This window comes from Danio rerio, chromosome 5 (assembly GCF_049306965.1).
Source record: "Danio rerio strain Tuebingen ecotype United States chromosome 5, GRCz12tu, whole genome shotgun sequence".
NCBI lineage: Eukaryota > Metazoa > Chordata > Actinopteri > Cypriniformes > Danionidae > Danio > Danio rerio.
The window spans coordinates 14,300,521-14,314,639 of NC_133180.1; the positions used below are offsets into that span (position 1 = coordinate 14,300,521).

Here is a 14,119-nt window from a genome sequence, read left to right on the forward strand (position 1 = left end):
CAAATTTTTGTAATTTTTGAGGAGACATAAAAACAATTTATGTCTAATAATAATTTTCCATTACCTTTTAAAGAATTTAATGCTGTGCAAAAAGCAATTCCTTTAGGCCTAATTCAACTTATAAAATTTCCTTTAATGTTTAATGAAAATGTTATTAAAGACCCAGAGCTGATTTTAAATGGAATTAGTCTATTTGACAACAAATGTAATAATAAATATATTCGACAAATTTTTCAAAATAAAAAATATAATGTTCCTAAAGGCAAATTTTACTGGGCATCCTTCCTTGACACAACAGACTGGAAAAAGCCTGGCTATTACCTCATAAGTACTGCATTTCCAATAAAACAAAAGAGGTTCATTTCAAAATTCTTCATAAAATAGACCCAGTAAATGGTACTTTGGCAAAGTATTTGGAGATTGACAGTTCATGAACATTTTGTAAGAGTGAAGACAAAAAGCTGATTCACATATTTTTTCAATGTGAAAGCACAAAAACCTTTTGTAAAACTTATATCTCCATAACCGCATTGGTTCTTCCAGACCCTTTCATCTTCAGGATGTCGTTTGTTATTATGGAGGTGGGGCTGATGTATCAGAGAATTACATTATTGACTTTTTTATTTTGTATGGAAAATATTTTATTCATAAACAAAAATTCTCCAGTTCGCAGCCTTCTTTTTCACATTTTTTATTAGAAATTGATGTTTTTATTAAATCTCTTAGATCAGTTAATAATAAGAAAAGTGATAGATTTTTAGTTTTTTATGATAAATATTTTGGAAACAGCACGGATACATAAGTCCTCCTTTCCTCTTGCTGTATTTGTGTTATGTATATGTTTAATCTTATTTATTTATTTATTTTTCTTTCTTTTTTTCTCTCTTTTGTTTCTCTTTTTATTTAATTTGTAATGTTTATATTATTTATCCTGATTTGATATTATCATTGTGTTCTTTTGTGTAAACTGAATTTTGTATGTTTGTTATTGAAGTCAATAAAAAAAAAATAATAAACTAATAAAGTGGCCGGTGAGTGTATAGCAAATCAACAAAGCCACAGACCGCCGGCCAGTGGAAAACGTCAGAGTAACTTTTGGACCTTCCGGCCCGCTATACCACTGTCGTATTCCAGGTGGTGTATTTAACTTTTTCCCACAAAGCGAGAAAGCTCTCATCACGGGTCAGATCACAGCAGCTTTATTTCGGTAAGAGGCGTTACCATCAAACGTTTGAAACACGAGGCTCTGATATATAAATACTGTCGGCGCCTGTTTCTGCAGACATTCAGTCGGTGCAGGCTAGAGAAAGTGGAAGATTAAGTTCCGAAGACCGTCAAAGGTAAGATATGCGTGCATTTATATTACACCTTGCAATTCAATATGAAGGTGTGCTGCAGAATTGACATTGTCTTAAACTGGCTTATATTTAAATGACGGTACCACTTAGAGTTTAGCGCATACTAAAATCTCTCTCTCTCTCTCTCTCTCTCTCTCTCTCTCTCTCTCTCTCTTTCTATATATATATATATATATATATATATATATATATATATATATATATATATATATATATATATATATATATATATACACACACACACAGTTGAATCATTATTAAAATTATTATTAGAATTATTAGCTCCTCTGTTATTTTATCTTTTTCATTTTCAGTTTAACGGGAAGAAGATTTTTTTCTAATTTCTAAACATAATATTTTTAATATCTCATTTCTAATAACGGATTTATTCTATCTTTGCCATGATGACAGTACATAATATTTTACTAAATATTTTTCAAGAAACTTCTATACAGCTAACTTGGTTATATTTAAAAATTAACTAGGTTAATTAGGTTACATAGGCAGGTTAGGGTAATAATTAGGCAAGTTATTGTTTAACAGTGGTTTGTTCTGTTGACTTTTAAAAAATATATAGCTTAAAGGGGCTAATAATATTGACTTTAAAATGGTGTTTAAAAAATTAAAACCTAATTTTATTCTAGTTGAAATAAAACAAATAAGACTTTCTTAAAAAGAAAAAATATTATCAGACATACTGTGAAAACTTCCTTGCTCTGATAAACATAATTTGGGAAATATTTAAAAAAGAAAAAAAATTCAAAGGGGGGCTAACAATTCTGATTTCAGCTGTATATGTGTATATAAATAAATAGTGTGTGCATATTTTTAGGATACACATTTTAAGGTATACCGGAATGTGAACCATGTTGTTTGGCAGATGTTAACTTCATTAAACATTGACAGATTTTATGATATAGCATATTTGTTGCTTCACCAAAGTAACAATTAAATAAATGTCTACGTGAGACCATGACTTAGGTTGCAGAGACCTTCACATAGTGTGATGGTAAAAATTCATTTTAATAATAAATAAATAAAATTATTATAAATAAAATTTATTATAAATATATTTATTCTAGTAAATCTTTGCAAGTGAAATATGTGGTGGATTTAAAACTATTCAGAGCTGATTTGAGTGCAAATTGTTAAGTCATTTACTCACAGAAAATATTATTTTTTCTTAAGAACTGATCACTAAAAAGGAAAGAAAAAACATCTTTCATCCATTTTTTTATTATAATATGAGCAAAAGTGTAAACAAAGATTTTTTTCGACGCCACGATTTCCACAATTCATTCCGTTGTGGTGACCCCTGATTAATAAAGGACAGAAAAGCAGAAAAGAAAACGAATATTTATTCTAGTAAATATTTGTGAGGGAAATATGAGGTGAACATAAATATTTCAGAGCTGATTTGATTTTAAAGCACTTTAATCAAAGAAAATGCTATATTAAGAACTGATCTACTGAAAAACTATTAAACAAAGATTCTTTCCACGCCCTACTTTCCACTTTTAATGTCAATATTAGTAAAGTGTAGTGCAAATATTACTACAGTAATATTTAACACATTGCTAGGGGCTTACTCACTGAGCCTTTGATGTGATTCAAGATCTCCTGATGGGAATTTGTTACCACAGTTACACTTAAGCGTGCCTTTGATGGTTGAGGAGAATAATGACACCCTGTGGCATACACTGTTTCTGTAATTGAGCATTACTGCATATTCTGACCGAGCCTGTAAATACATTTACTGCCCAAGGGAAGAGACTGGCATAAATTGCTTGAATAGTTTGCATGTGGATGCCTTATAAACATTTTATAGGCTTTTTTTGTAGTATCATTGCAGGTACTTGGATAATTCACCCAAAACTGATTTTTTTTTTCTAATTATTTACTCACTCAAGTGGTTCTGGATTTTTAAGAATTATCATTTAAAATTATCATTTTAATTTAAACAACTGACCACCGGTAAAACTCACGATCATAGATATATGTATATACGTTTATACAACAGTTCTGTCTGGTTCTCGAATCTGATTGGCTGATAGCTGTGATATATTTAAGTAATATCAGCACACGTACAGCCTCTTTACCCTTTGTGTATTACTCCGCCCACATACAGCCAGCAAAAAGCAGACACTACAGATCTAAAGTTTAAAAGATGCTTGCTCAGCTGTTTAACTGTCAGCTTATGATTTGAATCCAAAGTGGAAGAAAGTAGTTCTTCATACAAAAGGGTTTTTGAAACTCTGTGTTTGATTTTGTTTTTATATACACAATAATGCCGTCAAACTGTTGTATAAACGCAATATCACACTCGTAGCAGTGCGATATGGCTGTATATCGGTATATCGGCCTCGTGCCAACGCACGTGCCATATCACACTGCTACTCATGTGATATTGCTCATATATCACATATATATATATATATATATATTAAGGGTGTCACAATCCTCGATTCGATTACATTTTCGATTCTAAAGGCACGATTCGATTCGATTTTCGATTATGAATAATTAATTAATTAATGACCAATTAATTATTTGTAGTCTACCGTTTAAACTACCTGACCTGCATGGTCTTTGTTTTACCCATAAACAAATCATACAGTAAATGAATAAAGGCAAGATACACGCATAATTACCACCTGTCAATCACTTTTTCTGCGGGACTCGTGAATAGGCAGTGATCTGTGTCGTTATAATGGCGTCGGTAAAAAAGACGCACAACCAACAGGAACCAGCCAACAGTATCTGAGGTGTGCGCTAAAATGACTAAGTACAAGTGAGTGAAAGATTGAAGCAGTCCTCTGACTGCCTGGACCTGCTGTCTTAAGTGCATGGCTGTGTATGCGTCTGTGTGGTCACGTGATGTGCATTTCAGAGGTAGAGAGGAAGGAGGGCTGCTCAGAAATGCTACTCGCCACTGTGGATGTCAAATCGTTGTCGTTCTAAAATGCCATTTAAAAACAAAGACAGAGTAAACAGGGCCCGAGTGTGTACTTTTCACGAGCGGATTTGCAACGGGGATGGGCGGAGGATCGCGATGCCGGTGTTGTCTATCGGACGAACCGTACGTAATACGTACATAGCAGAGCTTGCAAAACTGTGTTTTTTTGTCGACAACACGAACGTTGTCAACATAACTCACTGGAAATCCAAAATGCTTACACACCGGCGACTTCATTGAAAGAGGAGGGGGTTTAAGTTCTTTCGACGGGTCTCCAGCTTCTGCAGTTTAACAAGCACTTCAACAAGCCTGTTTTTTTCCCGCTTGGCAAGCCAAGCTGACGTGACATGGGGGCGTGGCAGCATCGACGATTCTATTTTTTGATTCGATAATCGAAATCGTGACACCCCTAATATATATATGTATATATATATATATATATATATATATATATATATATATATATATATATATATATATATATATATATATATATATATATATATATATATAGTGTGGGCTGATTGTGGGCTATCCCGCACTAATCAGAGGAGAAAATATTTTTGGGGCCTGCATGGGCTCAGGTGTGTTTTTCTGTGGGATTGTCCTGCCCACGCTGTCCCACAGTAAACCCACACTTACCCACAGTGGGCTCACACTAGCATGTTTGCTTTACATGTTTATATCAGTTTTATATCTTCCAAATGCTTATTCTGTCACTGTTTTGGAGTGCACTAGCTTATAGATTAACTAAAAATGAACAATACTGATACTAACATCTAAAAAACTGTATTTAAACTTCATAGGATCATTAAAAGGTATTAAATTGACCACCATGAATCCTGTATGTACCCTGTTTTCATACTTTTCCACTTGATTTTGATGCTTTGTCTTTTTTTGTTATGTTCTCACTGTTTTGTCCTCAGCTTTCTTGGTCTTTATAACCTGCCTGTCTTTGCATATGTTTGTTTAACAGTGATCAAAAAGAAGCAAAATGAAGTGTGTCGACACTTATTTAGCACTACTGTCGACCAGCACAGGAATGTATGTGTGCTGTGAGAGCAAGTCACCAACGTCCTATCAGCTGGTCGCCACGGAACAACAGAAACCTGAGAGTTCCAGTAAAGGTCTGAACATAAGCTTCATTCTCAATCAATTTTTTTAATGTCCCATGAAATTAAAATAAAGTATTTTAGATTGTAGTATTAGTATTGTTCCTTTTTAGCATATCTATAATCTAGTGTGCTCCAAAACAATGACAAAATTCGCATTTAGAAGATAGAACACATATAAAGCTTGTAGTTTGTCACTTCTGCCTTAATGGATGAACAGTTTTATTCGTGTCACATCATTTCAAATCAAGTCTTGACCAATCAAATGCTCTCTAATATCTGACATGCCCCTGCCCCCTTCAAGACGCTTCTCATTTGTTTTTCATTTGATGCGCTTGAACTCAACCCTTCTCACTGGCAGAACGGTGATAAAACAAAAGGCTATTGGCTGTTTTTTTTAAAAGGGGAGGAGCTACAATGTCCCAACCTCTCTTCGTGTTGAGATTACATCGAATAAAAGTGTATATTTCAAATATAAGTGAATATTTCAAAGCACTTCACGGGACCTTTAAATATATCTTTGCCTATATCCAGTACTGGGCTTCTCCGCCATGTCTCACTGCAAATAAGCTCGCATTTTCTCCTTTATGACAAGCGTCAGTATGTTTATATCCTGACAGGATGGCGTCTAACATATTTCCAGCCCAGTCTCATTGGAAAAACGTTGCTCTGCCTACATTTTTTTTACAAAATGTAAAATATGTCCACTAGAGGGCGCTGTCTACATTTGAATCAATCTGAAACACATTAGTTTTTGTATGTTTCGTTGCACGTTTCAGATGACAAATCTACAAGAGGGCGCTGTCTGCATTTTTGCAAATCTGAAATCTATTAGTTATTGTTTGATTCGTTGCATAATTCAGATGACAAATCAACTAGAGGGCACTGTCTAAAACCCATTTCTAGGAAACATCCACACACACTCATTTACACTCATATACTTTGGACAATTTTGCCTACCCAATTCACCTGTACCGCATATGGGCCAGACGGAATCTGCGGAGGTTTTTTGCTTTTTCTGCGGAGAATTTTGGTAAAAATCTGCGGATTTCTGCTGAATTATTTTGGGAGTATCCAGCGGAGTATCATAACTTAGACCTTAATATATTAAATAAAAAGTAATACATTACTGAATAAAAACTGAATAAATTCAGAATTACACATTTACTTAAGCAAATAAACTGAATTAATCATGGGCTAAAAATCTGCAGAAATCTGCAGAATTCTGGGGAAAATCTGTAAAAAATCTGCAGAATTCTGAGTGTCATGATAACCCTATAAAAAACTAATTTTAGTTTATAGTTTTGTTCTTATGGCAAACTAAAGCTTTATATTTGCTTATGTTATTAGTGAATGCTATTATAATGTGTAATGTTTCCATTGTGCCCTATGTTAAAGGGGTGGTCCATTATGATCGTATATTTGAAACTTTAGTTGATGTGTTATGAAGCTGTATGAACATAAACAACATCTCTGAATGTAAAAAGTTCTAAGTTCAATGCAAAGGGAGACCTTGTTTTTTTACAGAGTTAGCTTAGCAAAGCCTACAATGAGCGAATTTTGGGAACTACAAAAAATACTTCCGCTCCCTGTGAGATCAAAAAGGTTCTTTACTGCGCACCCAAACTGCGCAGATAAGAGCCGTGGTCAGAGGCGCTGTAATGTTATGGAACAGACGGAGCTAAAAATGCATCTAAACATTGCTGTTTCCACAGAGCTTTGTCTGTTTCTGTATTTGGGCTTCCAAAGAACACTACACAAAGACAGAAGTGCTTAAATTTCAATATTAATTATCTTCCAGAGAATTATAAAATACACAGCAAGCATGATTTGACAAAACAGCTCCAGAATCTCTTCCAGTTCAGTGCTGGATTCAGCTAAAATCTCCTCAAAGCAGAAGCTGTGAACTACAACCTGTAACTGTTTTTATTTGTTAAAATTGATCATGACATGTACAGTTAATGGTGTACGTTAACGATATGCTGTAGCAACGATGTAAACAATGGGAAATGCTGCTTTGCGGGCAAACGATTTAGCTACAAACTCATATTTATCAGTCAAACTGCTGTAAACACACACACACACACTCCACCAGCACGTTTGTGTCTCTTATGTGTGACTGCACTGATTGTCTTCAGGCAGCTTTTTCATGCGTTTCCCATCTCAGATAATAGAAGTCACAAAAGATATGTGGATGATTCATATTACTTACACCTGCATATTCCGGATACATGTGAAACACGTCGTGTAACGCAAAGAGTTAAAAAAAATACAGGATAGCTCACCTGACTCATGGTAGCAGCAGAATAATAAATCAAGGCTCACACAGGTCGCATCCCACATCTTGTGCTTTATTCTTCTGTCACGATATATTACAGAAAATAACTTTATCCGAGCATCAGAGAAAAAGAAAAAGCCTGCAAGTTGGGGAATACGACTAATAACAGTCATGGGGACTGCAGAAACACAGCACACTGTTCAGATTGATGCAGACATTGACTTGTACCGCAAAGAGACCTCTATCTCACTCATGTCTTGTCCTCTCAAGTGGGGGAAAGACAATGCAAAACGTTACACACTGCTGTCAACATGGGCCAAATCATATCTCTGTCCCAGAAACCTCAGTCCCAAATGAGAGGGTTTTTTTCTGTTGCAGGGGACATTGTAAATACCCAGAGATACCAGCTTTTACCAGATTATGATCATAAGATAATTTTCCTTTAAACCCATCTCTATCTAAGTGAGTGAGTGATTAAATGTTAAATGTGATGAGTTTTCAACAATACTAAATTGAAACTTTGTTTTTTTACATGGTTTAATATTTTTTTGTTATTAAAATTGAAGTTCCTGTTTCAAAGCTTACAGATAGATGGCTAATTTGTATGTCATTGACACTTCTGGCACTTTTTTGGAGTATTTCCATAAGTTTTGTTTTTCCTGTAAATGATTCAATAAATACCGTACCGTGACATTCATACCGAGGTATTACCGTACCGTGAAATTCTGATACCGTTACATCCCTAATGAGCACACATTGCTTTGCATCTTATAAACACAACCAAGCCTTAAAATTACATTCTGGACCACCCTTTTAATGCTAGCAATACTATTTGTCTTTTCTTTTCCAGTCACAGTGTATAAATTTCACGAAAATAATAAGACCTGCATGGCATTTTGCTTTAAGATAAGAGATCACTCCGTTTTCCCTGTTATTACCCATGGTGATGAAGTCGATTTTAAGGTAAAGACTGGATTATAGTTCTTATTGGATGCTTTGTCAGGTGGTTTAATGCAGATTGAACATTTCTAATGAAGTATTCTGGTTCTTTCCTGCACAGACTTTAACCTCAGATGAGATTGCTAAAGGAAAGGTTCACAAGTCATTTTTATTTAAACCGGGTGAGGGAAGAAACGGTCCATTTATGAGCTTGAAATCTGTGAATAAACCCGACAAGTACTTGTGTGTTGATAAAAATGAAAGGAGCAAAGTGACCATCATTTCAGAAGACATGCCGGGTTTTAAAATTGAACGCCTCTGTGAGCTCAAAGGTAATTTTGGTTAATATGTGCAACTGGAACGCTGATTATGAAACTTTTTGAATATGATGTGGGGAAATTTGTACAGTAAGATGATCATCCATCTATTGATTTTTTTTAGCCAAAGAGCTTCCAAAAACCAACTGCCAACCGCCAAGCAGCATCCTGGACCAGACAACCTCTTCTCGTGAGAAATCAGTGGAACCATCTAAGTGCTCTAACAGAAAAGGGTAACTATATTAGTAGGGTTTGCTTTTATACAGAGTACCTCCATAAGAGTAGGATATTGCTGTAAATATGTTGAGATATTTCAACTTAATTCAATTTTATTTGTATAGCACTTTTTTACAATAGTTGTTGTTTTAAAGCAGCTTTATAAAAGGTGCATTATTGTGTAACAATCAAATTCGGAAAAGTTAAGGTTATTAGTTACCATAACTTTATTAGTTACTAATCACTTTAACTAATTAATTAGCAACTAATGGCTTTAGGTTAAAGGTATTATATACACTCACCGGCCACTTTATTAGGTACACCTTACTAGTACTGGGTTGGATGCCCTATTGCCTTCAGAACTGCCTTAATCCTTTGTGGCATCGATTTAACAAGACACTGAAAATATTCCTTAGAGATTTTGGTACATATTGACAGGATAGCATCATGCAGTTGCTGCACACAGTGGCACCCGGTGTGGTCTTCTGCTGCTGTAGCCCATCCGCCTCAAGGTTGGACGTGTTGTGTGTTCAGAGAGGCTCTTTTGCATACTTCGGTGTAACGAATGGTTTTTTGAGTTACTGTTGCCTTTCTATCTTTCGAATCAACAAGGCATTTGCGCCCACAGAGCTGCCGCTAAAAAAAATGATGATTTACTGGTGGTAAATCATACTAAACGTTTACTGTTTAAGGTCTGTTAGAATTTGCTTAATGATTTACATTTGTTAAATGCCAGAATAATGAGAGAATTTTTGAGAGAGTTTTTTTATTAATTTCCAGACAGTCAAAAGTTTACACACATTTCCTTGTTTTTTTTTTAGCTTTGCTTTTAAACTGTATAACTTTGGTCAAATGTTTTGGGTATCCTTCAACAAGCTTCTCACAATAGTTTGAAGGAATTTTGGCCCATTCCACCTGAAAGAATTAGTGTAACGGAGTCAGATTTGTTGGTTGTCTTGCTCGCACAAACTTTTTCAGCTCTGCCCACAAATTTTCTATAGGATTGAGGTCAGGGCTTTGTGATGGCCACTCCAAAACATTCACTCTGTTATCCTTAAGCACATTTTAACTAATTTGGCAGTATGCTTAGGGTCATGGTCTGTTTGGAAGACCCATTTGTGGCCAAGTAATTTCCTGGCTGATGTCTTGAGATGTTGCTTCAGTATTTCTACATAATGTTCTTTCTCCATGATGCCATCTATGCTGTGAAGTAGACCAGTCCCTCCAGCAGCCAAACAGCCCCACAACATAATGCTGCAGCCCCCATACTTCACAGTTGGGATGGTGTTTATAGGCTTGTAAGCTTTTCCCTTTGTCCTCCAAATGTATCACTGGTCATTATGGCCAAAAAGTTCAATCTTAGTTCCATCAGACCACAGGACATGTCTCCAAAAATTATTCTTTATCCCAGTGTCATTTAGCAAATTGTAATCTGGCTTTGTTTGTTGATTTTGGCTTGATGATTTTCCCATGTTGTCACACAGGGAAGCAGTGTGTTTGAGGTTTTCCTTAAATACCATTCTACAGTTGTGCCTCTGATTACGCAAATGTTGTCAATGAGCCAATCAGAAACTTAAAAAACCTTGACACCATCATCTGAGCTTTTTCAGAGGCAGAATAATCTTATTGTATGTAAACTTGAATTTCAAGAAAATTAATAACAATTTCTCAGAAAATATATCTCTCATTATTCTGCTATTAAGCATAACAGAAACGAATTTGATAATCCTAACTTACCTAGAAGAGAAAACGTTTAGTCACGATAGCATCTGACTTTTTTGAATGGTTATGTGCCTTTTTATACAGTGTATGTACACTTCTGGTTTCAACTGTATGTATATGTGTGTATGTATGTATTCACATCAGAAGAGTTTATATGCAGTATTTGTTGAATTAACTCGGATTTTCAGTCAACAAATGGTCATTTTCTGCAATTAGTGTTCTTAATGTTCTAAATACCAGTGTAGTTATTTAAAATAAGTTGAATTGTTTACACAATTTTACTAAAATATACAACTTTTTTTTTTTTTAAAGCAAGAGGATGAAGTTTTCATTGAAGAGCTGTATCTCTTTTTGTCGCTGAACATTGTCTTCAACTGAAGGCTGTAATCTGCCTACATCATTTTTTTTCCTTGAGAAAAAAGGAAACCTGGACACTGACAATATATGTGGTATCTGAAGCAGGAGCGCAGGGGTTAGTCCATTTGACTTGCAGTTCTGTAAAAATCATTTATATTCTTACTGTAAAACAACCTGCATATTATAGTTTTTTCACAATGAAAGTGTACTTATTTTAAAGAAAACTTATCAAATCAATTCATAAAACATCCCTTTAACATGGTATTCTCAAGTGCTTGAATCATAACTGCTTATGCAATTTCCTGACACTTTTGATTATGCTGAACTTTGACCTCTGACTGTATTGTTTTATTACAAAAGGCTGGGATGAGGTTGCAATAGTTCACCAAAGTAAATAGATACTTTTTATTAACCATATAACTGCAAAAAGGATATTTTCTTTCATGTTTTATATTTTAATTTAACAGGAAATTGTTATTAGGTCTGCACAATATACCGTTTCGGCATTGATGAATGTGCAATGTGATCATTCACAATAGTCACATCGCACAATCTGCATTGTCGAGTTCAGCTTCAGTTTATTCATCCCTCAGGAAATTTAAGTGCAATTATAGCTGATCAAGTACCATATTATTGAGCGATACTGAAGTTTAACCTTATTAGAGTGAAATAGTGCTTGTTTGCTTTGTTTTTAAGGCCTACGACAGTACGATTTCAAGTGCATTTAAATAGTTTGTGTACAAGAAATTATAAATATTTAGCTTTTTTTTAATTAATTAACTAATACAGTTATACTCCCAAAAAGAAATCTGGACTAAAAAATCATCCCGATCAATATAAAATACTACAATAAGGCACAAGACATATTTGTTGCGTGGTTTGTTGCTATTTTCAGACCAGCGCAACCTAAATTTTCTAGTTTTGCACCACGTTGTTTAAGTAGCAAATTCGTTTGAGCTGCTTTGTGCACTCATGGGTGTCTAGAAAGGAGGTGTGTTAAGGCACATTGTTGGTGAGTTGGTACTGTATTTTGAGGAACTCAAATAGATTGCGCAAATGACCAGCTGAAAGTTGTGCATCTTAAACACGTACACGTTGCTTAATATACATAGAATGTACAGCAATACACAAATATCTTTACAAATGAAAAATAATTAAAGGATTAAATTGTTACAAAAACGATTGTTTTCTACATAAATATAAAAACCACTGGCTCCATCTCGGGGGGCTTTTTTTAGTTTATTCATGAAAATATGCATTTGTTATAATGTTGTTATTATTATTATTAGTATTATTATTTATTATATGCACATTTATATATGTTTTAATAAAAAAACAAGTTTAGATTTGTCCACCTGTCTGGTTTTGGAGACATTTGCATCACCATATGCGGCATAAGAATAGGACGTGTGTTTTTTGACCACCTTCATTGTTGTTTATTAATTTGCTGGAAATTAGAACTGCATTTAGAAATAGTTTTGAAACAAATCTTTGTGCTTAACAAACTAAATTAAATATGTAGGCTAATGGATGTCTTCAGTGGAGTACGTACAACAGCGTTTCAGTTTAGAGGCCAAATAGAGGAGGCTCATTCTTTCTCCTCATGCTGCAGATGGTCTGTTTAACTGTTTTCTTGCTAGTGAAGCGTTCAGTTTTTCCACTTACAAAGTCCGCCAAATAAATAGCAAATGCACTGTGGCGTGATGCAACTGACTCTTAAGCCGCCTTTCCACTGCACACGACATTTGGATATGACTGTCAGAATACCCCCCTTGTGGCAGTCACACAGAATGTTTTTAGTGTTGTCAAGCACCATGGGAGAGAAGCTGATTCTAGTGGTGTCTAAAATAAAGGAGTGCAAAAAGAGCCTTTATTCTCCGTGTGTTCAATAATCTTTGAATGAATGAATGAATGAATGAATACTAGAAACTCATAGACCACTAAAAATTTTAGACGGAATTTGGAGACAACAAATACATTTATAATTTTTATTACTCGTTTATGAATCCAAATGTTTTTTTTTTTAATATAGACTTTTTTTCTGAATCAAAAAATAATGAAAAAATATCCTATTTCACATCTCACGCACGGACCTGCTTGGACAACACTGGAATACATCAAATCCGGTCGTCTGGTCGCATACGGTTAAGTCGCAGGAGTTCAAATATTTCAATGTGTCCGCAGCTCAAATCAGATCTGAATTTTCCGCATAAGAAGATGATGGGAAGTCCCGGATTACTCTCTATTGGAAATGATTGACTTCCGGACTGTCGCTTGTCATATGCAGTGGAAAGGCGGCTTTAAAAGGAATGGGAGATGAATGGTTTAATTCACGTAGTGCTCAAAACACACCCATAACTCATTAGGAGTATAAGCACAACCCTGTTTGACCATGCGCCAGGGAGCAAACCATATTTTCAGACACACCCTCAATGCTTTTGCAACATGCACTTTAGACTTAAAGCCCTATGAGTTTATTCCAAGTTGACCTTTTTAGTCATCTGGTGAAATAATTATATTCATATCGCAGAAAAACTAAATATCACAATGTCCGATTTTTCCAATATCATGCAGCCTTAATTGTCACATTGTCAAATTATGATCGCCCTTTACTTTTTTCTAAAAAAGTTTGCGTTGTTGTTTTTTTCTTCTCTTAAACACTAAAGAAGATACTTTAAAGAAAGATAAAAACCTGTAACCATTGACTTCCACAGTATTTGTGATCCCTACTATGAAAGTCAGTGGTTACAGGTTTTGGCTTTCTTCAGAATACCTTCTTTAGTGTTCAACAGAATAAACTGACTGTTTTGGGAAAAGTAAAGGTTGAGCAAATTTTGGAAAGAACTGTCCCTTTAACCTCATGT

At 34.8% G+C, this 14,119-nt stretch overlaps 1 protein-coding gene across 1 annotated transcript; it reads left to right on the plus strand.

The window, feature by feature from the left end:
• Positions 1–1,280: 1,280 nt before the first annotated feature.
• Positions 1,281–12,594, plus strand: LOC101885516 (uncharacterized). Its single transcript, XM_073951989.1, has 6 exons — positions 1,281–1,340; positions 5,291–5,441; positions 8,555–8,667; positions 8,765–8,975; positions 9,085–9,193; positions 11,211–12,594. The coding sequence occupies exons 2-6, from the start codon at positions 5,309–5,311 to the stop codon at positions 11,257–11,259; spliced, it is 615 nt and encodes a 204-aa protein (XP_073808090.1). The 5' UTR covers positions 1,281–1,340; positions 5,291–5,308; the 3' UTR covers positions 11,260–12,594.
• Positions 12,595–14,119: the final 1,525 nt, after the last annotated feature.

What these genes read in the sequence shown, in the direction of transcription:
- LOC101885516 (XM_073951989.1), top strand. Translation starts at nt 5,309, where the DNA reads ATGAAGTGTGTCGACACTTATTTAGCACTACTGTCGACCAGCACAGGA. An exon ending in ACGCCTCTGTGAGCTCAAAG is followed by an intron (nt 8,976 to 9,084) that starts GTAATTTTGGTT and finishes GATTTTTTTTAG; the next exon opens with CCAAAGAGCTTCCAAAAACC. An exon ending in AAGTGCTCTAACAGAAAAGG is followed by an intron (nt 9,194 to 11,210) that starts GTAACTATATTA and finishes TTTTTTTTAAAG; the next exon opens with CAAGAGGATGAAGTTTTCAT.